Raw genomic sequence first — 27997 nt, 5'->3', positions numbered from 1 at the left:
GCCTTTTAGGAAGTGGTCTGAGAATGACTTGAACATTATAATTGTTTTAACACCTTCTGTGTTTTGACATATTCTGGGGTTCTTTGAGCAACAACAACAACAACAAAGTGTTCTGAGTTTCTGTCCTCATTCCAAGAGGACAAATCCGGACATTGGTCCCTGATGTCTCCTGGCATCCGTGCAGATCTCAGCTTCCACCTGGGGGCTGCAGCTGGGAAGATGCAGGAGCACAACCCCTCCTGACGCAAGGGGATCAGGGTCTGCTGCTGCCACCAAATCTACTCCCCAAAAAATGAAAAAGATGCAAGTTCAGATGGAAACTATGCTTTCCCGTCTTGGTCAGTGTAACTATCCCTTAACTGGTTTAGAATGTCACCAAAGAAGGGGAAGTAGAATAAGCTCCCAGCAAATAGTCAAGTTGACAGTCTTCTTCCTCCTCATGTTCCCCAATTATGCTTTTTGTTGTTGGTGTTGGATGGACAGGGATCCAAACAGCCAGGACATCATCACTGTAAGAAGTCAACCCAAGCAAATGGAAATCGGTATTCTTCGACATGCATAGAGAAGCATTTGGGATTTGAGCCATGATTCTGAGAACCTTGGGGCCAATGGGCATAGCCCTCTAGAATTTTTACAAAAGGCTGAGTGGTGCAGTCTGGTTGAAAGGAGATACAGTGGGTTTTTATACTTTTTTCTTACCATGACTCAGAGTAAGAAACATATTTTATATTCCTAATTAATACACACACAAACACAAATGTATAAAGTGAAAGGTTTCATGAAAAAATACTGACCTTATGTTGTCATGTACTCTTGACATTTTCTATTGATTCTATTACAGTAAAAATAAAAGAGCTAGACATGACTCACTAAATTGATTTCATGACCCCATGATAGTACGTGGAGAGCAGCAATTTGAAGATACACACGCTCACACACACACACACACACATACACACATACACACTCTGTACTAAAAGCCTTGTCTTGAAGCTGTGCTCTATTCCAAGTTAAACTACTTATATATTTGGGGTGGCTTGGGGAAGCTTGGAGATTAGGGGAGGCCTAAAGCTTTAGAGATGTTTAGTTTGAGAGTAACAGAGAAAAGTGAAGAAATCAGTGCCCTTTTTGACTAGGGTCCCTCTCTCTCCCAACAGTGCATCTTTCAGAGAAAGGGGAGCCAGAAAACCAGGACCCTTGATAAAGGACTAAGATGGCACACAGAAAGTTAGGAGAATACCAAAAGCAAGAGCAAAAATGATTTGAGTACCTCAAAATACAGCACTAGATTTAAACTTCTCCACATAAAACTCTTGAATTGGATAATACGTCTATATCACAAATGTCCTAGAATATGACCCAAAGCCAAGCTTTAGTTACATTACTCTTTCCTTGTAAAATGAAAGTTCCCTTATGATTCAAAAAAATTCAAAGAATAAAATGGATGTATTTTTCTTCTATTTTTATCTTGTAACTGCACCAAGCTTATTTAAATAACTAACTTCAATTTTTTGAATCATTTCAGGCTAAAAATGTCTAAGTTTGCCACAAGCATATCTCCAAGTTTAAAAAAATAATTACATCAATATCTTAATGTGTCTAAGTCTTAATTTGTACACAGCTTACTATAGAAAGGCTACATTTTAATGAGTATCTTTTACTTTTTTGTGTTTACTCAGAAAAATAACTGTGTGCATTTTTTGGAAGACAAAAGTCAAAATCTGGGAAACAAAAGTCAAATTTCAGCAAAAGATGGAAATCAGTATATACATATGGAGGGTTTATAAGAAAGAAGTGCTATGGGCACGTCAAGAATTTTAGTTACAACTCACAGCACATATCTTGTATCCACTTCTCTCCATTTCTTTGGGCCATTGATTCACACTCATCACAGAAACATCCGCTAGTAGACACTGATGACAGTGATGTGTGATGGGAGAAATCATGTGGGTCTAGGAATCTTATGCTCTTTCAATGGCATTTAACATTTTCTATGGGAAAATTTCTTATCAAATGTGCTTTATAAATGGCGGAGTAAGCAGAGGTTTTGAAATAGAGTTAGCAAATTCAACTTCATCTCATAATGGGTTATCATTAGCAAGGTGTGAGTTTAAATGACTGGTTAATTAAGTAGAACAAGTATAATGCCTTGGGTTGAATAAAATCCAGTATTTTTTTATTCATCAAACTCCAATCCCATCTCACAAATGTAAATTATTATAATGTCCCCATCTCCCTATCACTTTCCCACCCTCCACTTTCCACCCTAACACACCCTGAGTTCCAAAAGGAAAGTACAGCATTTCCAAGCTGGAAAGAATATTAGATCTTATTATCACTGCAAAAATAAAAACCAGTGTCTCCTAATATCTAGAATAGTGCTGTATCCCAACCATGCTGCCTTCTGTAGCTTGTACAAAATTCAGCCTATGATTATAAATGCACGCTCAGTTTCAGCTGCACTTGATTTATATTAATGTGAGACTCAATGGTGTCTACTGCCAAGATGGAAAGATTTGTGAATAAAAACACATTTCAACAGCAAACAGGAAAGAGTTTTCTCTTACCTGCCACTGACATGGATAATATTATATACGTATACATGGCAGATGTCAGGTTTGCTTGACACACCCTAATGTGCACATTTTGGGCCAAAGGGGAAAAATTACTATCCAGCCAACTGACATTCTAGCAACCTCAAGAAATGAATCTCAGATTTGGAGTGGACTGAAGTCCACTCCAGGGCAGACTATATCATTCCCAAACTGTGCTATTCAGGAATCCTGGAAGGAATGCCAGACTTTGATGGAGCATGTGGTAGGAGAAAAGACGGGAGTACAGTTAGAAATGCAGTGTGCCAGGCAGCCAGTTCCCTCTGGGCCCCAACCAGGAAACGTGGTTAAGGATGTGGTTCTCCTGGTGAACTTGGAACTAGGAATTGAAATCTCAGAGATCAGGGGGGCACAGGCAGGCTTTTCTCAATCCTGCATCCTTCCCAACATGAGTGAAATTAATTTTCACTGTACCATCACCCTCATCCTATCTCACAGTGCCCTCTATCTCTGAAGGCTGCCCCTCTCTGCCTTCCCCTGGTTACTTCTAATTCAATTATCACTTCTTCTGAGAAGTCCTGGTATGGGTCAGACCCACCCCCTGGAGGTTCCATAGCACCAGACAGAGCTCTGGCATAAAACCCTGTCCTCTTGTTCTGCAAGTGACTGCCACTGGTCTGCCTTTCTAGCTGGACTGTGAGGTCCTTATGGGCAACGGTGGTATCTAATTCACCTACATCTCCCCACCACCAAACATTGGGTCTAGACAGTTGCTGAAGGCACAAACATAGTACATGACTGATGCAACTATTGTGCCTTTGCCTTCAAAAACACAGTCATTGTTAACGCAATCATGGCACTCATCACTACTGCTAGAAGCAAATTAGAAAACTTCAATAGTTCTTAAACAAAAGAACAAAGGAATCAAAGCAAACATATTTTTAATGAAGTCAAAGATTTACTTACTCACACATATTCAAATCAAGCAAAATACTGATATATTCATCTTCGTTAGAATGACAGCTTATCCCATAAGCCCACCTAGCTACAAAAGCAGACTAAAAGTTGTATTCCCTTTAATTTGCTATGTTAAACTAATTGAGGTTTGATTTGTTGGGCAAAATTAAACCAACCCTATACTAATTTGTACTTCTATCTTCGTAGTCTGCTGTGCTCATTTCTCTGGTCATACTTGCTTAGATGATCTAGACATTTAGAAACAGCAGTCTAAAGTCTGGTGATTTATTCCTTTCTACGTGCTACTAACCCTCAGCACTCAGTTTCAGGAAAACAATGTATATTATTACATTATTTGACAATGACAAAGTAAACTGGGATGGCATTACACGCACACATTTTTAAATGGGATTTGTTGTTTGAGATTACTCTTGCTTGTCCATTTGGATGAAAAGTGCCTGTTTATGAAATGGACCTGAGGACTCTGACAGATTTAATACCTAATATCAGTCTAAGGACAGCAGTGAAAGCCAACTTCAAAGGTCAGGGGAGCATTTTGATGCAACATCAGGGATTGCATTACAGTAAATAAATATTTTTCTACTACCTGGGGTGAACAATGCACTGTGTTCTGTATAAGATATAAATGAAACCTTTTCTCATTAAGATTTCAGCTATTTTATCCTTTATTATGACACCTCTTGATTAGGGGAATGAACTCTACCGCATGTCCAGATCTCTAGTCAGAAAACTAGGCTTTCTGAAGTGGTTACAGATTTTAACAGCAAATGCCATAAAATAAATAATAACCATCACTCATTTTTTAAACATGCATTTTCAAATTTATATTGAGGTTCATGGATAATTTATTTACGAGGCAAAGACAGTAGAAGGTAAATCTTTTCAAAAGTCTTAAGTAGATTTTTCTGTGTTGTGGTTTATATTAATGGACTGGATACCTAATTTTGAAGAAATCTGAGCTCAATAAGAATTCAAAAACATGCTAAAGCAATTTCCCAGCATATGTGAATTATAAGGGATCCATCCCTGCCTTCTTAGTCTTATAATGATTCTAGGAATCTCTGCAGAAAGTTCATTTTCAGCTAATAGTATCTAATAGAAGTCACTCCCTACTCATCATTATGTTCTTTCTTTTCAAGGCTTTCAAGATCAACTGCATGGGAGTAGATTACATTATGGGATGCATCCCAGTTCCCAAGACACACGTCAATTTCCAAACATTTATTGCCAAGGCCATGTAGAAGAGTCGGAAAAGAAACACTCTGAAAGAGAGCAGTTGTTCTAAGCAGTTGGAGGTGACAATTTATCACGAACCATTTAATCTGCCGCCATGTGAAGAGTCTCCAGCGCCTTCACGTTCCAGCTTGGTGAGAATCAGGGTAATTTCTAATTATGGTTTAGGGTAGTTTACTCACCTGAAGTTAAACAGAAGTTTGAGGAAACGTGTGCATTTAAAAAAGCAATCATCCAGTAGGCTGGTAAATAAGGCACAATTATGCATAAAGTGTGCCTAGGCAATTTGTGGGTTTCATGTAAATGCCTGAATTATTTTTTTAACTAAAATGAAAACAATCTACTCTCATTTAGGAGAGGAGGGAAGTAAAATGATTCACTTAGTTAATATCCAAGTTATATTGTATATCATTAGTGTGTAAAATGATATTCAGGTGGCAGTTTTATATTGCTTTAATGATCTATTATGATTAAGCACAACTGGCAACAAGCACTTCAAGCAAAAAAGACCTTCATACTTTCATGAGAAGCTCAGTTCTGCTACTTATTAGCTGTGTGTGGCTTTGGACAAGTTACTTAACCTTGGTTACCAGAGACTCAGTCTCCTTATCTTTTAAATAGAGCTAATAATAACACCATCTTTGGGGATTCACACACACACATAAGTTGGCTGGTCATTAGACATGGTCTTAATGCTCACCTTGCCTCTGGGATAATTATGCTTTTTTCCTAACCAAAGAGTAAACCAGGACCCGAATATGTAAGTCCAAATAGTTGAGTGCCCCAATAGAAGGGGAATTACTATGCAAATATGTATTGCTTACCTTTTCTGTTTATGCCCTCCTTTCCCCCCCTCAATGTTTATTTTTACTTTGGAGATTTATTACTTTGTGCTAAGCATATTACCTTCTTCCTAAAGAGGTCCCTAACAGTGCAAATGCTCCAGGCAAGGGTAATTAAAGCCATTATCACTTTGTGGGAATGAGTTTGTGTGGTTTTCTCTTAGACGGAATACCCCATATACTAATACCTGGTACCTGGGAAAGGATAAAATGGCCCTGAAAGAGGGGGAAAGGGCACAGGATATATTTCACAATTTTCCTTGAGTAAACTCTGTCAGTTAATCATTTATTAAGTACTAAAAATTTTCTGGAAAAAAAAAAAACTCAAGAAAATGGCATTAGTAGTTGCCTCTGAGGAAGGGAACTGGTACAAGGGTGAAGTAAGGGGGGCAAGACTTACTTTCTTTCTTTTTTGAAATAAATTTATTTATTTAGGGCTGAGTTGGGTCTTTGTTGCTGCATGCAGGCTTTCTCTAGTTGCAGAGAGCGGGGGCTACTCTTCACTGTGTGTGCAGACTTCTCCTTGTGGTGGCTTCTCTTGTTGCGGAGCACGGGCTCTAGGTGCTTGGGCTTCAGTGGTTGTGGCTCGCAGGCTCTAGAGCGCAGGGTCACTAGTTGTGGCACACAGGCTTAGTTGCTCCGCAGCATGTGGGATCTTCCCGGACCAGGGCTTGAACCCATGTCCCCTGCATTGGCAGGCGGATTCTTAACCACTGCACCACCAGGGAAGTCCAAGACTTACTTTCACAGTGTATCCTCTTGTACCTTTTGAATTTGGTACTGCGGACACGTACAATTGAAACAAAATTTTTATTTTTTAAAAAAACCCAATCCTCACACACTGTCATAGCTTTTAGATATTTGCTTACTGGACTTTGACATTTAGAAGTTAATTTTTTTTCCCCTCTAAAATGTAAGCTGGAGTCATTTAAAATATGATTGGTTTCTTAAGGCTAATTTGTCTTCAAAATATTAAGCATATTAAGACATTCATATTCCTGAAGACACAAAGTTCTTAGACAAGTAATATTATTTGCTGACTTTCTCTATATGCAGTTTTCTTCACTAAAACTTAAGCTTGCTGCAGACAGGGTCTGTGTTTTATTAATCTTTGGAGACCCCATTATGGCAAACACTGAGCTTTCACAGAAGCGTTACTTTCTTGAGTTTGGTCCTCAGTCCTTTCTTCCAAGGAAGAAAAGTCATTAAATATAGCATGATGTTTTGATTAAGAAGAAACTTCTCAGGATTTTAATAAAAACAAAACAACAACAAGAGACAGAGGCACGGAAAGGGAGAGGGAGAGGAAAACAGTTATAAATCACCTATGGTTGTAATGAAACTTGTGGGACTCTACTCATTGGAAATGCTTGCCAAACAAACACCAAATATGTCATGATGAGGGAGAACGAAGGTTGACCTAAGATCATGAACAAATTTGTTCAACAAAATATATTTGCTACATGATTATCGTGCTCAAGGCCCAGGGGATAAGATGTTGAACAACGCAGACATGATCCTTGCCCTCAAAGTTTTCATAATAATGGGAGGTACAGAAAGATAAACAGGCAATTACCATATGGTATGGTAAATACCACAACAGGGAGTACAGAGATGCTCATAAAAGGACAACCAATCTAATGCTTGAGAAGGTGAGATCTGATATCACAACAGTTGGGACTAGAGCTTTAGAGTCCTGCAAATCTGAGTTCAAATCCTGGTTTCACTAGTTCGACTCTATAACCTTGGGCAATTTATTTAATCTCTCTAAGACTCAGTTTCATCAACTTTTAAACAGGAATAATGATAGCAATGAGCTCAAAGAGTTGATGTGAGCATTCAATGAAATGCATGTCATAAATCCGGCACAATGTCTGGCAAATGGTAAGCACCCAATAAAGATTAGCTAATAATATTAATGGTAAGAGTAAGCTGAGAACTGAAGCATGAGTAGAAACAGCCAGGTAAAATGCAGGAGAGGAAGGAGGAAGAATGTCCTGGGCAAAGGAGGAATGTACACCCATAAAAGCAACAGCATGGTGAGCTTGAAAAAAGAACCTGGCTTGAGATAAGAATTGGGAGGCACCTCAGGTGGGGTCAGAGATGCAACTGAAGCTGGAAAGGCAAGCAGAACCCAGCTCAATGGGTTTATCAAGCTCAGTGGAGGCCCCTCTAGAATTTTAATCAGAGGAGGAACAGGATCAGATCTGAGTTTTAGAAGGACCAACTTGGCTACAGTGTGGAAAATGGAATGCAGAGGGAGAAGACAGGAGATCAGTGTTAATAATTTTAATATAATGCCTCAGCTGTTGTGGAGTTTCAGTTAGGGAGTTAGGTGTCACATATATATATATATATATATATATATATATATATATGTATATATATATAAAACAATCCAAGAAGTCCTTGAAGTGATTATTATCAGCTCGCTGGTATTAGCTAATTAGCATTTCATTAATTCATTTGTTCATTCAGTTAACAAGAATTTATTAACTTCAATGTAGGCAGCAAACTGTGAGAGATTTCAAAGAAATCTCTGAAGCACCCCACCCAACATGACTGCCCGCATTCCCCTCTCTGGCTGGAAGGCCCATTACTCTGGGAACACAGATCAGGTGCAATGGCAAAGGTGTTTTGGGGAGGGACCACACACCTGCAGAAAACTTGAGCCGGGAGGCAGTGCTAATGAGCAGATTAGGCTGGAACCTAAGGCATGAAGAAGACTCCCCTTCACCCTCAGAAAGGGAAATGTCACTGTAACTGCATCAGTGTACAGGAGACTTCTTACTGCTCAAGGAGTAAATCTTCCACGACCCATTGGTAAGTGAATAATAACGACCAACACTTATGAAATGTCCTGTCCTCTATATTTCTGATGGATTAATAAATTTATTACCAAATTCTATGAAATAGGTATGATTACGTCCACTTTACAGGTGAGAAAACTGAGGCAAGAGATACTCCCTAAGGTCACAGAATTAGATCCAGTCTGATGTTCTTATCCATTATACTATGTGGCCTCTGGCAGTGGGCCACCAGCCTGAAGAGTGAAACCCATTTAAAATGCATGCCTCAAAATCTGACGGGGAGACAGATCAATGCCCACTTTAGTATCAGGAAGGCCAAAATTTGAAAGGTTTTATTATAGGAATAAAATGAAATGGATGATTAAATATATGACAGTCTCTTAACATGAAATTGGACCAGCCTCATGAAATGAGTATCATTTTGAAAGGGTTTTTAAAATCTACGTTACTCTTTTAAGCACAAACCACAGCTTTGTCATATGGCCTAGGACACATTAGAAAGTATTCAAATGGGGTTACATGCTTATCAGTTTAAAATAGAATGGGTCATCTCACAGATTCAAAGATGGAGAGGTGGCGAAGGAGATAAAAGAGCTAAGAGAATGAGACCTGTTACTCTTTTGGTTTTCTGCTAAGGCAGGGTGAAAAAAAAAAAAAGCTAATTATCTTAGTGGGAAATAAATCAAATATACTTATTCTCTCAGACCAAGCAAAGTTCTATCAACCAAGTAGTGAAGCATGTGGAGAAGAAGCATATTTTAACTACAAGCTCTATGAGGCATTTCCAATGCGAATCGAATAAAGGAAAAATAGGAAGGGAAAATCCTTAACCCTCCAGATATGAAAGAAACCACCAGCTTCTTGCAATGCCACTTGATGCCAATAGCAACCAAGAGTCTTGACCCTGGGCTCTTAGCAGGCAATGAGAAGACTCCTGGGCCAGACGGCATTTTAAAATCGAATCTCACTCTTATTTGTCTCTCCCCACTAACCTACCTTGTGTTTAAAGCAATCACAGACATTTTCACAAACTGCAATATTTTAAAGTAGTCACCATCCTCTGAGAACACAAAAAGCTCTAATTGCTATGAGCTTAAAAATATAGAGAATAAAAACTATTGAATTTGTGAAACCACCATTTCCAATTAAACACACAGACACATACACACACCCAACACCCTACTCCGAGTTCCGCTTTTCAAACCCAGACACCACGGCTCAGCAACAGGCCAGTCTTCTTACATTCATTCACTTGCCAGTCCCCTTTGCGGGACTCACTCTCCACGACAGAAAAGTAACTCGGGACGACCCAGGTCTGCGGGCATCGACCATTAATTCATCTGGCCCTCCCTGCTCCCAGCTCCTGGCAGGACTTGGGGGTTTAGGGTCATCAACCGGCCCCCCGGAGCCCTCGCCCAGGCTCCGCCCGCCCGCTTGGAACGGCACCCCTCCCTGCCCCCGCTCCCTGGGAAACGAGCAGAGTTGCACTGTCTTCGCTGCTTTTTAATCTTTACAAATAAAAATGCCTGTGAGACGGATTCCCCACCCCACCCACCTGCCCGAGTCCGCACCACCACACTCAGTCGGCTCCTCTAGAAAGCATCCAAGCTGCGCCGGCAGCCGGGAGGCGTGAACAATGAACTTCTCTCTCTCGCACACACACCGTCTCCCCTAAATGGGAAGTTCGGAACTAGCCCGGGGGCCACTTCCGCGATTCCCCCCGCACGTCCGGCTCGGGCGGCGCAGGAGGGCCCGGCGCGCGTCCCCGGCCGCGCCCCTCGCGTCTCCGGGCGGCCAGTTACCTCCTTCCTCCGGCTCGGCGCCCCGGGGCGGGTGATGAGGGCCGTCTCCTCGCACACCACGGCCACGTCCTCCACGAACACGCAGTCCGGGAGGCTCTCGTCGGCCGGCAGCTGCACCACCTGCAGCCCCAGCTTACTGCCCAGCACGCCCACGTACAGCTGGTGCTGCCGCTCGGCGCGGGCGAAATCCACCTCGTCGCCCTTGGTGCGCCTCAGCGCCTGTTGGCCGAGGGACTCGGGCAGCCCCCGCACCACGACGTGGGTGGCCCGGCCGAAGGCGGCGGGATGGCCGAGCGAGGCCATGACTCGGGGAGGCGGTGGGGGGCGCGGCAGCCGGGTCTTCCGCGGGCAGCGCGCGCCGAGCCTGCGAGCGCCCAGCGGCTCCCCTTGGCAGCAGATGAATGTGGTGCAGCGGGAGCCCGGCTCGCGCCCGGAGCCCTGCCCGCTCGACTGAGCATGCCCAGACCTCCGGGCGCCTGCCCGCGCGCAGCCCGCGCGCCCACTTGGCGCTCTCGCGTTTGCGGCAGCCGAGGCGGGAGTTGCAGTGGCGAGCATCGCACGAGGAGTGGGGCCGGAGGCAGCGGCCGAGGAAGCCGGCAACGCAAGGGGTGCGCGCCGGTAAGGGGACCTCGGCCAAAAGGCGCTGTACCCGGACTTGACGTTACCTGTGTTCCGCCGCAGGTGCACGCCTCACGTCGACCCAAGGCGCACTTGAAGAGCGGGCTATGTTCTGGACAGAGCGACTGTGGGGTCTTCTTGGTGGTCGGGAAGCAAAGAATGGGATTCCTTTTTGGACAGATACTTTGACCTCTCTCCCTACTGGCCTGCTCCCAGGTTGCCCAGCACGTGGTACCACGCCTCACCTCCACCCCCAGTTCCTAGCGTGAGAATCTGTCTTCGCACCCAAGTCCACCTTACCTTGACTTTCTCTGCAGATGACCCCTCACCCCACGTGAGACTCTAGATTATTAAAAGAATATTTCTTCCTGTCTGAAAGAAAGAGGAGGAGCCCAAGAGACACATACAGAGAGAGGCATAGACATCTGGAAACTCACAGTATTTCAAAGACAATCCGTTCTTACTAAGAATGTGATTCTGTTTGCCTACAGGGCCCTCAGAGGTAGGGAGGCAAAGACCAAGTGTGCTTTCCTCCACGATAGATGTGCGCTCACCTTGAGCAGTTTCAGACGTGGAGCGTCACAACTCTTTTGTCACTGGGAAAGAGGGTTTCCAAACTCCTCCCTTGCCTTTCCATCAGGCCTGTACAGACTCCGTGGAATTCCCGAGATATTTGTTGAACGTTTCTTTTTTCATGCCCCTCAGGGAGTTCCTTTCCCTTCTTAATGGTACTAAGCTTCTATTTTTCCCCTCTCACGCATTGCAGATTACATAATCCATGGGTTCTGCTCTTTTTGAGGGGAAGATCCACTTCAGGTAGTAACTCCAAAATAATCTCAGGTAATAATCTTTTTTCCTCACGTTCTGTAGCATATTTCTAATTTTAAGATTGATGAGATCATAGAACATTAGATTCGAACAGGACCTTAGAAACCCTCTCACCTAAATTCCCACTCAATGTTCTGGAATTCCAGCTAAAACATCTATGAAAGTGACCAGATCTTTACTTGAACATTCTAAACCTCACTTACTTACTTGCAAAGTGTATTCCACTTTTGAAGAGTTATCACAGTTAAAAATTCTTCATTGTGGGCTTAAATCCCACTGGTCCCAGTTCTGCCTTCTGGCATTACCTAACATGCTAGTATTCTTGCACAAGACAGCATTCACATATCTGAAGACAGTTCTGCTATCTATGCTACCTGACACCGCATCCCACCCGCCATCCTGACCCACTCCAAGCCTTGATCCTGAACCACCAAAAAGTAACTAGTGATTGGTTTCTAAATCCCTTCAACATTCTGGTCATCTTCCTTTTGATACACAGTGGTTTTGCCTGTATCCCTTTTAAATCATGGTATCTGGAATAGAAACAATTCTTCCTGTGGTCTGACCCACACAGACTACAGCAGGACCCTTATTCCAGGTGCTAGGCTTCTATTAACACTGCCTAAGATTGTATTGGCTTTTTTGGTGGTCCAGTGCCAAGGTAAAGGCCACAGCCTTTTTGTCAGAACTCTGATACCAGTTTTTAGGAAATGTAGGTTTCTAGGAGAGATCTAGCTAAGGATCCTGGAACAGTTGTCCCAACTGAGCAACAGAGGAGATGTGATCTGCCTTCTCTCCCCTCTCTCAAGGGTGACTTGAATTTACCCAGATGACATGGCATTTCTCAGCTTTGAAAGTGAGAGGTCTTAAGTGAGGGACAGCTCTGACCATGACACTGGGGATTGGAACCAAAAGTAAAATAACAAACCTTTGAGACCTACTGGGTTCTACTTCTGAGGCAAAACTCTCAGGGAACCCATGCTGATACTAAATTGGCACCAAATTAGTGTCCAGAAATCACCTGATGGTGTTCTCAGCAGGGGATTCCCATCAATGCTACAGGTGAAAGCTGCCCTATGTGCTGAGCTTTCCCAGGCTAAAATATGGACCTTTTTTTCCCCCATTACCTAACACTGAGGTTTCATCCACCTCCAGCTGGTCTCCACCTAGCAACGTTAATTCATGCCCATGCCTTGTTAGAGCCTGAATACTTTGCCACCAAGTGCCCTGAGCCTAATTGTAAACAAAGTCCAGTGTATCCACTCTGGGCTCATGTCAGCCCAGCAGCCAATTAAAACCTGAAAGATTTTTCCTATAAATTGGTGTTAGCTCTGTCTTTCCATACTGAAATTGGGCCACTTTTTTTTTAATCTAATTTTGCCGTTATCCCTATTAAATGTTATCTTCATTCCAACTTGCCTCATTTTGATTCTGTCATCTTGTGCACTATTTATTACCTCTAGTTTTGTGTCATCTGAAATTTGATAAGCACGCCTTCTGTCTCTTCTAAGCAGTTGTCCAAAGAATAATAAAGACATGAACTCCAGTAAATCACTTCTTACATGCCTTCCTGCTTGAGTGATAAAGGACTACTTTGGGGAAAATGGAAATGGAATAAAGCCCAAATGGAAAATGGCTTTATTAAGTCTAATACGTATATAAATTCATTTTCCCTGCAGATATTTACTGAGAATTCTCAAGGCAACACACCATGTTATGTACTTCAGAGACATACGAGAAGCATTAAAACATGATCCTTGGCCTTGAAGAGCTTACTGGGAAAACAAGACATCCAAAGTGAGAGCTATGCTAAGGGCACAAGAGAGATACAATCAACAAAGCGCTATAGGAAGTTACGGGAAAAAGAAATCACAGTGGCTAGTGGGAGTGGAAGAGAGCTGCTTGAAGGCGACTGAACTTGGTTTAGGCCTTGAATAATTTTTAGGATGTGAATAATTGGAAGGATAGAATGAGGATTCTAAGGAAAAGTATGTGCAAAAGCCAAATGCGTGTTCAAGCAACAATAGATAGATCAGTTCAAATCCTGTATGTATTGGTTAAGATAATTCTAGATGCTATAACAAAATGACCCCAACACATATAGTGGAATAAAGTTGATAGAAGTTCATCTCTTGTTCACTTAAAGGCTAACACAGAATGACTTGATTGGTTCCTGACTCTTCTCCAAGTGACATGCAGGGGTCTGGCCTTCTTCCATTTTGTGGCTCCAACACTTTCAAATATGGCATCCAAGTTCACCATGCTCACCTTCCTCAAGCTGAAAGAAAGTTACAGAGCATTCAGCACCACGTGTGAGAGGCTTAATGGGCCAGGCCAGGAAGTGGTACATATCACCTCTGCTCACTTTCCTCTGGCTGGGACTCAGTCACACAGCTTTAGTAACCAAAGGGAAGAGCTGGGAAATAGACTTCTATGAGCCCAGAAAGGAGAAGAAACAGGTTGGGGAAACAGCTAGCTGGTTTATGCCCCAGAGTACAATGGGGGAAATGAAAAATAAAGGTAGAAAAGTAGACTAAGCTTTCATCACTTGAGCAGTGGACAGACATATGATGTGGAGTCTGAGTGTAGCTTCTGAAGCCAAACTTTGTGGGTGGAAGCTTGGCTCTGCTATTTTCTTGTTGTATGATCTTAAAAGCTCTTTGCCTCCTTTCATCCTAATTTATGAAATTGGAAACAGTGAATCCATTATCAGAGGGTTATTAGGAAGGTTAAAGTTAATAATACAAAGTGCTTAGAAAAGTGCCTAGGATAGTATCTAGTACCTAGTAGTTGCTCATTAAATATTATTCATTGACAGGTTTTGAGGGTTTTTTGTTTTAGCTTTTGGGTTCTTTTTGTTTGCTTTTTTGTTTTTGTTTAATTTTATTGGATTATAGTTGATTTACAATGTTGTGTTAGTTTCAGGTATACAGCAAAGTGATTCAGTTATACCTATATTCATTCTTTTTCAGATTCTTTTCTCATACAGGTTATCACAGAACATAGAATTCTCTGTGCTATACAGTAGCATTGACAGGTTCAGAAGGCTTTGAACATGATTTCCTACCTAAGGCCAAACCACATTACATCCATTGAATCATCAGAGTCACATAGGTATCTTAATGCTTTCCAGCAGAACCCATGGCCTTCCTAGGTTGATAGACCAAATCTCACTCACAAGTGTAATCATAGATTCAATACACATTTCTGAACCTTTGCTACATACCAGGTACTGGGGATGTAACTGTGAATTACACTGTGGGACTTATGGTCAAATTGCTCCTTTTTGTCTTCCACACATTTCAAGATCTTTGTAACTAATTCCCTGTTTAAATTCCCTCTGTTTGAAATACCTAGAGCTGTTTATATTCTCCTAGCTAGATACTGACTGATACAGAGGCAATTTTTCTTTTCCATTGTTAATATTTCTGGACCTGCATTTGAAGTCAATTTTAGATAGCAATTATTTCAGGATTAAAAGAGACATTCCTGCCTTACTCCTTTCTTACTCCATTTTCAGCAAATACAAGATTTGCTTTCACTGGGGTTCGGTGTTTGAGGGTAGGGGTTGGAGTACTTAAAGAGAATGAGGGCTCAAGTGTCCTCATTCATCCCAAGCACTAGAAATACTAGATCAAGTTAAATACCATAAGTCTGCATTCTTCTTTTTTTCCCCCATAAGTCTGCATTCTGACACTAAGTCCTGAGTGCTGCCAGATAAGAATCATTAAGTTTGACACAAAACGATTTACTGTGGAGGAAACCGACTGCTGCAGATTTCCTTTGACATACAAGCAGTGAGTTATGTTTGGTCGAATGGGCAGGCAGCATTTTACAAACTAGGAGATGGTTCCAGGGTTCTGGTTCCTAAAGTCAAGATGTATACCCTCCTAACCTTGGCTTCTTCAGCTGTCGCCTGGGAATTCATTCTTTAAAGAAATATTTACCAAGCACCTGCAACATGTATGGAAGAGAAATACATAAAAGCAGTAAATAAGGCATAATAAACCTGACTTTGACTCCTGGCCCTCCCGCATTCTAGTTGTGTAATCTTGGTGTGCCCAAGACCCATGCTTCACTATTTTCTGTCTTACTCTGTGCCCAAGAGGACTGACCTTCATCGACTGTATCACCTGGGATCCCGTTATTGTTGGCTTTGGCCAATGGGCGGCACTTACAGGAGATGGGAGGGCAAGAGGAAAGGGAGGTTAACATATTTATTCCTCTTACTCCCTTCCTGCTTTTTCATGGTTCTAGCAACAACCCTTCTATAACCATAACTTCTGTCTGGTGGTCCCTCTTTTTGGCAATTCTAGCTCCTGGCTGGGTTCTGATAACTCTATGTAACTTCTTACATGGAAGTAGTAAACAGCACACTTTAAAGTCCTCTTTTAAGCACACGACATTATGGATATTAAGAAAAAACGGGGGCTTTCCTGGTGGCACAGTGGTTAAGAATCTGCCTGCCAATGCAGGGGACACGGGTTGGAGCCCTGGTCCGGGAAAATCCCACATGACGTGGAGCAGCTAAGCCCGTGAGCCACAACTACTGAGCCTGCGCTCTAGAGACCACGAGCCACAACTACGGAAGCCTGCAAACCTAGAACCTGTGCTCCGCAACAAAAGAAGCCAACACAATGAGAAGCCCGTGCACCGCAATGGAGACCCAACACAGCCAAAAATAAATAAATTTATTTTTTAAAAAAGAGAAAAAAAGGATGCAAAGAAAAGGCAATTCAGCATTTTCAGAAAGAGCATTTGGCAATATTCAATGCATAATGAGGCTGTGCTTGGGGCCATCCACCCTCACCAGCTTCTCAAAGTATTTGCTGGCACTGTGAACACTGGTCAGAGTAGTTGCAGAAGGGATCAAGGGATCCAACATAACCGTGACATAATGTTTGATGTAAAAATATCGATAAAAGCAGCAAAGTGAGAATTGCTAACTTCTATGCTCTGGAAAGAAGTGGCCAATTTACTGCAGCTGAGCTTGAACTGCTTAATGATGTCCCTTAAATGATCTCCATCTAAGGGTGGTAATGACTTCCTGTTTTTGCTAGTCTCTGGGTGCCTCAACATCCCTTATTGGTTCTCTTTACTCTGCCCACCCCTCTAAAAACATTCTCCTTTTAAAGGAAATATTGACTTGGCTAAAAACTTAGCTCGGTTAGTGAATACATTGTTCGATAAAGTTCTTCATGAAAATGAAAAATGTCTTTTATTTTTACTTAAAGCCGAAAGAACTTTTTGGCCAGCCCATGATTATTAAATTCTCCTCAAAATTCTTAGCTGAGTATGTGATTTGTTTTTCACCAGGGACTTCACTTGTGTGAGTCACTTGAGTTTATATGTAAAGTGGGTTGCATTGAAGCTGAAATGTGACAGTGTGTACGAAGGGTTGCACCTGGCACCAGGAAGTACTCAATGAATGACAACCACTAATATTAGTAGCTATTGCGCTTTTGTGCCAGACACTATGATGAATACCAAAGTTGCCATCTACCTTTGTGTAAAATGCCCATTTCTACCACTCAACATACCCACGTCCTTTAAATGAGATAACACATACGGTGCCTACCTCAGTAACAGGGCACAGTGTAAGCACTCAGTAAGTGCTCTTGGCTCTTCAAAGCTCACCCTCTCCCACACAAGCAACATTTTCCTTTTCTGAACTCCTGTAACTCTGTCTATATTCTTCTTTTTATGCTGCTTATTACTTTCTCTTAGCAGTGTAATAACCCATTGATGCCAGAGTCATCTAGTTCATTATAACCACATCAGGGGCTAATGAGATCATCAAAGTATCCTGAAAACTCCAAAGTACTACATAAATGTATTGAGTTTGAATAACAAGTTTGTGATGTATTATGATGATATGCAGACATTAGTGTGACCCTGCCATTTAATCATTTTTTCAGTTTCTCAGAGCTTTTTGCAATATTATCTTTCCAGAAGTATTCTCATGATTATACCATACTCAAATATATGTTTGTGGGGATGAAATAGATTGAGGCTCTGATAAGCCCCCTTCATTTCCTTATGAAATGAAGTTGCTTCATTTTCTTATGAAGAGCAATGAAATGTTAGTTTCGCAATACCAGGGAATTGTCATGTTTGCTCATCTGGTATCAACCCACAATTGTTTTAACATAGGATTAGATCACACATGTCCCAGGAATTCTCCTTCCAGCTTTCCTCTTTTGCTCAATGATACTGCTCTCTCCTGCTTCTTTTCTCTAGCTCTCTGTCTCTCTGCCTCTGTCTCTCTGATTCTGTTTCATTGCTTTTGAGTGTTGGTGTTTCCCAGAGGCTAGATCTCTAGCTTCACTCTTCTTTCCTCCAACTTTAAATGCTCCCTCCTATGGGTGGACTAATCTAGGCCCATGACTTAAAACCTCACCTCAATGCCATCCATGCCCAAACTATCACTGCGGGTGCTGTGGTCTCTCCTGAGCTTCAGAACTGCCGGGGAGACATCCCTGTTTAGTCCCACAGGAACTCCAAAGTCAACATGCCCAGAACAGAGCTCATCGTGATCTGTCCAGTCTGCTCCTTCTCCCCTTCCATTCTCTTGTCCATCCACACAGATTGTTGCTCAAGCCAGTTTACTGAAGCTTATTCTTAGCTTCAGTTTCTCCTTTGTCTACAAATTTAATCAGTCAAGTCTGACAGATCAGTCTCCTTAAAATGGATCAAATCCATCCATGTATCTCCATCCACTCTGCCACCACCAAGTCCAGAATATAATCATTGGTGTCTTGGATTAGTGCACAGCCCTCCTATCCAGAGTGGTCTTTCTAAATTGCAAATCTGACCATGCCACTCTCTTGCCTAAGTCCTCCAGTGGCTTCCCAGTACCCTCAGAATGAAGTCCAAATGCCTTATCATGGCCCACAAGATACCCCTCCCCAACCTCATTCTGGTCACTTCCCCATTTTTCTCTTACGTGGGCCTCTGCACATCATATTCTATCACCTGGAACATGCTTGACCCCATCCCTGCTTGAACAACTCTTAATCCTTCTTTAAGACTCAGTGAAGGCACCACGCCTTCCAAGAAGCCTTCTCCCCCCTCCCCTGCCCCAGTCTGGATGTGGTAAATGCATAAATGGGGAGTTTGCAAGCCTCCAGTGGTTTTCTGGATAGTCTCACCATCCCTGTTCCCTGAACACTTACTGCTGAGGTGGTTGTTACACACTTTTTATTTCACCCTTCACCTATTTTCTCCTCTGAATCATCTTTTCTCAGCTTCTCCTCTTCATGAATTCACTTTTCTCACTCTTCATTCCAGTTATCTATTGCTACATAACAAACCACCGCCAAACTTAGGGGCTGGAAACAATCTTTTTATTTTACTGATGATTTGTGGATCAGGAATTTGGGAAAGGATTATCCAGGTGGTTCATCTCAGATCCTCATGGACTTTGTCAGGGCAGCTGGAGCTGGAGGGTCCACTTCCAAGATGGCTCCCTCACTCACATCTCTTCTGCTTCCCTGTTCCTTGGCCTCTCTCTCTCTCCACGGGAATAAATCTCTTTCTCCAGGGCCTCTCCATGTGGCTTGGGCTACTCACAGCATGGTGGTCTCAAAGTAGTCTCTCTTCTTAATAAGCTGTTGGCTTCCTAGTGGTGATAAGTGGATGCTGCCAGGCCATTTAAGAGCTACACACAGAACTAGTATGACATCATGTCTGCCATCCTGTATTGGACAAAGCAGTCACAGACCTGTCCAGATTCAGAGAGGAATTAGACACCACTTCTTGTTGGATGGAATGCCCATCATTAAACAACCACATTCTTATTCTCCAGTTCTGTTATATTCCAGTATAGTATTTCTATAACTTTTTCAGAGAATTTGCCTTCTATTTCCTGAACTTTTTAACTTTTCTTGAATTAAAATCAGGGTCCATACTATAGATTTACTTACACAACTAGCTCAATTTACTGACTAGTGCTAGGCACTAGTACTGTCTTGTATGGAAGATGGCTATTAATTAAACACCATATAATTCAATACTTACAAACTAAGTGCTAAAAAGGGAAAGGACTGGATACCCTGGGCATGTATAATAACAAAAATCCCATCTGTCTGGGGTATCAAGAGGGGCTTTCCTGAGGAGGTGACTTTTGAGCTGAGACTTGAAGTCTGGGTAGGTATTAATTAAGAGTGGAGAGAGGGCTTCGCTGGTGGCACAGTGGTTGAGAGTCCGCCTGCTGATGCATGGGACACGGGTTCGTGCCCCAGTCTGGGAAGATCCCACATGCTGTGGAGCGGCTGGGCCCGTGAGCCATGGCCGCTGAGCCTGCACATCTGGAGCCTGTGCTCTGCAACGGGAGAGGTCATAGCAGTGAGAGGCCCGCGTACAACAAAAAAAAAAAAAAAAAAAAAAGGAGTGGAGAGAACATTCTAAACTAAGGGAGCATATGAGCAAAGACAAAAACTGAGAGGGAGCTCATCAATGAATTTGGTAAAGATGCAGGATACAAAATTAATACACAGAAATCTCTTGCATTCCTATACATTAACAACAAAAGATCAGAAAGAGAAATCAAGGAAACAACCCCATTTACCATCCCATCGAAAAGAATAAAATACCTAGAAATAAACCTACCTAAGGAGGCAAAAGACCTGTATTCAGAAAACTAGACGATACAGATGAAAGAAATAAAAGATGACACAAACAGATGGAGTGATTCTTGGATTGGAAGAGTCAATATTATGCAAATGACTATACTACCCAAAGCAATCTATAGATTCAGTGCAATCCCTATTAAATCACCAATAGCATTTTTTCACAGAATTAGAGCAAAATATTTCACAATTTGTATGGAAACACAAAAAACCATGAGTAGCTAAAGCAATCTTGAGAAAAAAAAACAGAGCTGGAGGAATCAGGCTCTCTGACTTAAGACTATACTACAAAGCTACATTAATCAAAATAGTATGGTACTGGCAAAAAACCAGAAATACAGATCAATGGAACAGGATAAAAAGTCCAGAGATAAACCCATGCACCAATGCTCACCTAATTTGTGACAAAGGAGGCAAGAATATATAATGGAGAAAACACAGTCTCTTCAATAAGTGGTGCTGGGAAAAACTGGACAGCTACATGTAAAAGAATGGAATTAGAATACTCCCTAACACCATACACAAAAATAAACTCAAAACGGATTAAAGACCTAACTGTAAGGCTAGACATTATAAAACTCTTAGAGGAAAACATAGGCAGAATACTCGGACATAAATGCAAAGCAAGATCTTTTTTGGTCCACCTCCTAGTGTAATGAAAATAAAAACAAAAATAAACAAATGGGATCTAATTACACTTAAAAGTTTTGCACAGGAGGGCTTCCCTGGTGGCGCAGTGGTTAAGAGTCCACCTGCCGATGCAGGGGACATGGGTTCGTGCCCTGGTTCGAGAAGATCCCACATGCTGTGGAGCAGCTGGGCCCGTGAGCCATGGCTGCTGAGCCTGCTCATCCGGAGCCTGTGCTCCGCAACGGAAGAGGCCACCACAGTGAGAGGCCCGCGTACCGCAAAAAAAAAAAAAAAAAAAAAGTTTTGCACAGGAAAGAAAACCATAAACAAAACAAAAAGACAACCCACAGAATGGGGGAAAATACTTGCAAATGAAGCAACTGACAAGGGATTAATCTCCAAAATATACAAACAGCTTATGTAGCTCAATATAAAAACAAATAAACAAATAAACAAATAACCCAATCGAAAAACGGGTGGAAAATCTAAACAGACATTTCTCCAAAGAAGACATACAGATGGCCAAAAAGCACATGAAAAGATGCTCAACATCACTAATTATCATAGAAACACAAATCAAAACTACAATGAGGTATCACCTCACACTGGTTAGAATGGCCATCATCAAAAAATCTACAAACAATAAATGCTGGAGAGGGTGTGGAGAAAAGGGAACCCTCCTACACTGTTGGTGGGAATGTAAATTGGTATAGCCACTATGGAGAACAGTATGGAGGTTCCTTTGAAAACTAAAAATAGTACTACCATATGACCCAGCAATCCCACTCCTGAGCATATACCCAGATAAAACCATAATTCAAAAACATACATGTATCCCAATATTCACTGCAGCAGTATTTACAATAGCCAGGACATGGAAGCAACGTAATGTCCATCAGCAGAGGAAAGGATAAAGAAGATGTGGCACATATATACAATGGAATATTACTCAGCCGTAAAAAAATAATGCCATTTGCAGCAACATGGATGGACCTAGAGATTGTCACACTGAGTGAAGTAAGTCAGACACAGAAAGACGAATATCATATGATATCACTTATATGTGGAATCTAAAAAAAGGGTACAAATGAACTTATTTACAACATAGAAGCAGAGTTACAGATGTAGGAAACAAACTTATGGTTACCAGGGCCTGGTGGGGGAGGGATAAATTGGGAGATTGGGATTGACATATACACAGTACTGTATATATACACACTACTGTATATAAAATAAATAACTACTAAGAACCTGCTGTATAGCACAGGGAACGCTACTCAGTACTCTGTGGTGGTCTCTATGGGAAAAGAATCTTTAAAAAAAGTGGATATATGTATATGTATAACAAATTCACTTTGCTGTACACCTGAAACTAACACAACATTGTAAATCAACTATACCTCAATAAATTTTTTTTTAAAAAGTGAGAGGGAGCTTAATGTGTTTGAGGAAATTTTTTTTTTAAATCCATGTGCTACAGCTGGAATGTGGGTGACGTTGTTAACTCTGTTTTAAAAGTGAAATTTTTTTAAAAATCCATGTGCTACAGCTGGAATGTGGGTGACATTGTTAACCCTGTTTTAAAAGTGAGGAAGTTGAGGGTCAGTGCCCGGCTGAGAGCATGATACCAGGAGAAGGCTCCACCATGTGTGTTTCCCCATTGGTGAGGAGTTTGCCCTCAGGCCTCTCCTTCAGCCTTTTACAACTAGAAGAGCATCCCCTACAAACCTAGTGATGTCTTACCTGAGAGTTATCTAGAGTCAGAGAAATCAGCATGAAAAATCACCCTAAGAAAACATTATCTGCAGAAAATATAACACATCCTGGTAGTATTACAGACAAGAGTGTAGTTTAAAAGTAAATCAAGACTAACTCATGCAAAGATTATCTAATTTAGAAACAATATATGATTCATACTACTATCTCCATTAGTCTCATTATATATAAATAATTATATATGTATATATATAACTTTTATGTGAAAGCTAGAAGAAGAAAATGGTAATTTGTGTTCATACAGGCCACATATGTAGCCATTTTCCAAATTTCTAAATTTTCCAGAGAATTTATTTGAACATCCCAGCAAATCAGTATATGCATCAGTACAAAATGCTGCTCAGATTATCTATAAGTTACTGGTCTAGGATATTTTATGTTTTTTTTTTTTTATTTTGTTGAGGCATGGACATATATACACTACCAAACGTATATTTTATGTTTTTATACCCCAGTAAATGGACTTCAATTTTATGTTCAGTTCTTAAGTTATTTTTAATGTATTTTTTTATATTTGAAAAAATTAACTACGCCATCTGCCAATTCAAAAGTGGGGAAAAAATTTAAAAGGCCTTTAAAGAAAGACTTTTTCAAAAATATAGAAGGAAAAAAAAGCAAGAAAACTGCCTTGGAAAGCAATTTTTCTTGTGGAAATGTTGTAACAGTTACATCATTTTAGGGGGAAACGGGACAAGAATATTATATAGAAAAATCAGAATCGTGCTTTTATGGAAAATCCATGGGTTCCCACAAAAAGACCACACAATGCAACTTTAAGAAGAAAGGAAAGGGCTTCCCTGGTGGCGCAGTGGTTGAGAGTCCGCCTGCCGATGCAGGGGACACGGGTTTGTGCCCCAGTCCGGGAAGATCCCACATGCCGCGGAGAGGCTGGGCCCGTGAGCCATGGCCGCTGAGCCTGCACGTCCGGAGCCTGTGCTCCGCAACGGGAGAGGCCACAACAGTGAGAGGCCAGTGTACCAAAAAAAAAAAGAAGAAGAAAGTAAAGAGATTTCAACTCTAATTTGCTTTTTGCCAAGAACTTTCTGACATCCTAACTAATTAATTTTAGAAATTATCCTTTCAGGTATACTCTCCCTTTTGTGACTTTGTTAATGTTTCTTGAGCTTTACAATATCATCTGCCTCATTGCAATATGTTTCCGATTCTCATCACAAATGGTCATCACTGGTAAGGTGCAGATCAGAAGAGGCTGGACACTGTCAGGAAAGACTGATGAATGTCAACTGATGAAGAATGAACTGTTAACATTTTGGGGAATAGTCCTCAGGACTTTATATCGGTCTATAATATCACATTCTATATAATTTTATATTACTTTATAATATTTATTCTAAGGAATATGGTGAAAATAATACACCCTTTAAAAGAAATTCTAATTTCATTGTCCTTTGAAAATTTAAACGTAATTTTTATTTTGCTTTAATTTGTGTTTTGCTTTTAAAAGATTCGTTGTTTGTTATAGCCCAAGAGGTAGTAACTGAAAAGCTTAAAGTAGTTAATAACCTGAGATTATTTTTCCTCCCTCTTGTTTTCCTTTTATAAAAAAAAAAACAGAAGGAAATTAAATGCTTATTTAAATCAAACGAATTAACTGAACACTAGTATTACCATGACCAGTGTTTGCACCACTAATTGCTTATTGAGTATTATGACAGTGTTCACACAGTCTGAAATAGAACAGGTTTGGCCAAGAATCAAAACAGGCAGTTTTAGTTCTACATGGTATGGAAACAGGTATTCTGGAGTTGGAGCCCATGTGAGTATCATCAAAACACCAGACAATTAAATATTGCTAGTTCAGTTTGATAGGCTTTGTTTTCATCCCTTTAGGGTGAAAATGGTGCTTGTAGCTCCCATCGGCTTGGCCCTGCTTGGGAGAGAGTCCTGTTGAGATGGCCTAATCACATTTCCTGGAAGAGTTCACATAGATCTGATTTGGAAAGTTCCAGAAATGACTATGTCCTTCTTAACACACGCTGGAATCTAAGAAGATAATATTTCCTTATCACATTGTTCTAAAGCAGACATTCATTACATTCAAAGAGCACGTCTGCTCTCAGAGGAACAACTGTGAGCAATTAAAAGAGAAAACAGAACATATAACAAAACAGCTAACTTCTTCAGGAGAATGGGAGAATGTAACCAATGCGGAGAGTTCAACACTTCTATCCTCAAACTGTGGTATAGTCTCAATTCGACACAGAGGTTCTTCAGCTCTCCCCCTCCCACCCCTCATGCTGTCAGTCAGCCGCTCCAGTCCCCATGGGCTCTCTCCCAGCCTAGGATTAAAATGCTCCCTTCCACAACCAAGATGTATTCATGCTGGAGTTCATTCTTTCAGATTCTCCCTAAGCATCTAATTAAACCTAATAAACCTATTTGTGCTAGGATTTTACTAGATGAAAATAACTAATCAATTCAATACCTTTTACTGAGTGACTAAGTGTGCTAGGCACTGTGGTTTATAATCTGTTTAAGAAACAGTTTCTCTATTCATTTAAAAAATCGGGAACAATTGGGAAGCCCTACTGAAGCAGTTAAATAAATCATGTTATATCCATACCTGTGGGATACTCTGTAGCCACTCAGAAGAATGCTTTTGAAAATACTGCTTCCATTCATTATGGATGTCAACTAAACTTACTGTGGTAATCATATGATAATATATACACCTTAAACTTATACAGTGTAGTATGTCAATTATATCAATAAAATTGGGAAAAAAAGGCAATAATGCTTTAGTATGATCCCAGTTTTATTTTTTTAATGTGCATAGGAAAAAAAGACAATGAAATATAATAGTAACTTTGGTTATCTTTAAGAAATGGGATTATATATGATGTTAATTTTCTTCAAACTTCTATGTACTTTCCAATTTTCTTCAAGGAGCATATACTGTGTTATAATCAGAAAATAAACAATTTAACAAGAAGACAATAGACAATTTCTCTCTGGAAGAGTTGTCAGTCTAGTCGAGATAATACTCAATTAAAAACTATAATGTATGTTATATTATGGTAAATGTTGTTATTTTGCACAAGGTGTTATGAGAACATTTAATCACGCATATAGGTGACGGAATATTTAATATGATACTGCCCCCACTGATTTTGTAAATGTATTTAGTATTGTAAGGAAATATACAGTTCACAATTCCATATCGAAAATCTTTGGTGCCAGATGTGTTTCAAAACTTAGACTTTTTTGGATTTTAGAAATAATGTGGTGAGGGCTTCCCTGGTGGCACAGTGGTTAAGAATCCACTCGGTTTCGAGCCCTGGTCCAGGAACATCCCATATGCCGCGGAGCAACTAAGCCCATGCAACACAACTACTAAGCCTGCGCTCTAGAGCCGCGTGCCACAACTACTGAGTCCACGTGCCACAGCTACTGAAGCCCGGGTGCCTAGAGCCCGCACACCTCAACGAAGAGCAGCCCCCGCTCACCGCAACTAGAGAAAGCCCACACACAGCAATGAAGACCCAATGCAGCCAAAAATAAATAAATAAAATTTAAAAAAATAAACACACTTTACAAACATTTTAAAGCATCAAAAAATACACTTTAAAAATACGTAGGTGGGCTTCCCTGGTGGCGCAGTGGTTGAGAGTCCGCCTGCCGATGCAGGGGACGCGGGTTCGTGCCCCGGTCTGGGAAGATCCCACATGCCGTGGAGCGGCTGGGCCCGTGAGCCATGGCCGCTGAGCCTGCGCGTCCGGAGCCTGTGCTCCGCAACGGGAGAGGCCATGACAGGGAGAAGCCCGCGTACCGCAAAAAAAAAAAAAAAAAAAGTGGGTCTTCTAAGTAGAAGTAATATTAATAGAGCTGGCAAAAATGCATTTCTCAGTACTTTTTTAAAGGCTGTCACTAAGCCAAACATTTCCTAATCACTCTTGGACGAATATGGGCAGCTAAGTGAACAAAAAGCTGTGGTTTCAGTCCTTAACTCTAAAACCGCTGAGTTTATTGATATATAGACAGTTCAGAAAAAATTTATTTATTAATTATATATATATATATATATATATATATATATATATATATATATATAATGTGGGGTTTTTTTTCAACCTTTGTAGTATAATGTGTGCAGTGTCTGAGCTAATATTGCATGCCACTGAGGACAAGTAGCAATTTCCATGAAGTGACAGAGAAGCGGTTTTAGGGGGAAAAATGCCAAGGATGATTCATTTGAAATCAACCTTGAAAGTTTTCCTGCTGACAAGGCTGACAGAAGGGAGGACTAGGACAAAGGTTAAATTCTTCAGTTCTAGGAAACTGCTTTGTCTTTAGGGCTTACTCTTCCAAGCTCTGCTAGTCCATCAAGACAAACCATTTAATTTTCTCCTGTGGATACAAGATCGTCCTCAGTCAGACTAACCATACAGAGCTTCTGAAAGCTTCTGAAAAGGAATTTCTCCATGGTTCTACAAACCATGCAGTCAATGAATGTTGATTTATTAATGCAAGTTGACCATCAAGATCTAAATTCCACAATAATCTCTCAAAATAATGATTTCGCATCATTACCACCTTCTTTTTGAGTAACCTAACTACCAGTATTTAGAAAATTGATTGATTTGACTTCCTCTATGTCTTTTCAGCCTCTGGCTGGAGTCATAAAAGCAGAAACATGGCCCTAGGGTAAAAGCAGCTGAGCAACTTAAGAGACATATGTACTTTGTGAGTCATTGGGAATTGGTGATTTTGAACATTTTCATCACTGCTTTCACATAATACTAAACTCTTCTTAGCAACTGATACAGGCTGCGGTGTGCTATGAATAGCACAACCAGAGCTTCAGTGAGGTTTTTTTTCACGTTAAATGCACATTTATCAGCCTACTATAGATTCCTGTCTTCATAATCATCAAACTGAAAAATTATTAGCTGTTTAATATCATATAATGCTGTGTAAGTGCCATAAAAATAAATTAAGGACACTTGGGTCTTATCTTCTGGAACCTTACAATTTTGAACAGATGATGATGACAAACAAAGAGAAACAAATAAGCTATACAATAAATAATTGCATGAATTAAATAGATAAAACATTATGTTGAGAACAAACAAGACAGTTAACCTAGGTAGACTTTTAGTTGATGAGTGAAGAGGCAATTATAGAAGCAACCCACAGGGAACTGATTTTTAAAAGGGCCTAATTATTTAATTAAGACACTCCTTCCTGGAAGAGGGCAAATCCAGAGATTTTGCATATTTGGTAACTGCAAAATAACTAAACTTCTTGGGTGGGAGAAATATTCCAGAACTTCTATTC

At 40.9% G+C, this 27997-nt stretch overlaps 2 protein-coding genes across 3 annotated transcripts in view; both read right to left on the bottom strand.

Annotated features, from left to right (window-relative positions):
• Positions 1-10648, bottom strand: part of DDAH1 (dimethylarginine dimethylaminohydrolase 1) — a 166926-nt gene extending 156278 nt beyond the window's left edge. The window contains exon 1 of the mRNA XM_081225762.1: positions 10218-10648. Coding sequence (XP_081081888.1) covers positions 10218-10520 — 303 coding nt within the window. The 5' untranslated portion in view covers positions 10521-10648. The remainder of the gene's footprint in view (positions 1-10217) is intronic.
• Positions 10649-13423: 2775 nt separating this feature from the next.
• The window catches only part of LOC308612927 (uncharacterized protein), a 110992-nt gene continuing 96418 nt past the window's right edge, over positions 13424-27997 (bottom strand). For both annotated transcript variants that reach the window (XR_014015177.1, XM_081225764.1), the window contains one exon: positions 13424-13941. The gene's annotated coding sequence lies outside the window, so the exon portion shown is untranslated. The remainder of the gene's footprint in view (positions 13942-27997) is intronic.

This window comes from Mesoplodon bidens (genome assembly GCF_964165515.1).
Source record: "Mesoplodon bidens genome assembly, chromosome: 2".
Taxonomy (NCBI): Eukaryota; Metazoa; Chordata; class Mammalia; order Artiodactyla; family Ziphiidae; genus Mesoplodon; species Mesoplodon bidens.
Note: the sequence above shows the minus strand (reverse complement) of the source record. Positions and strands in the feature narration are given on the sequence as shown.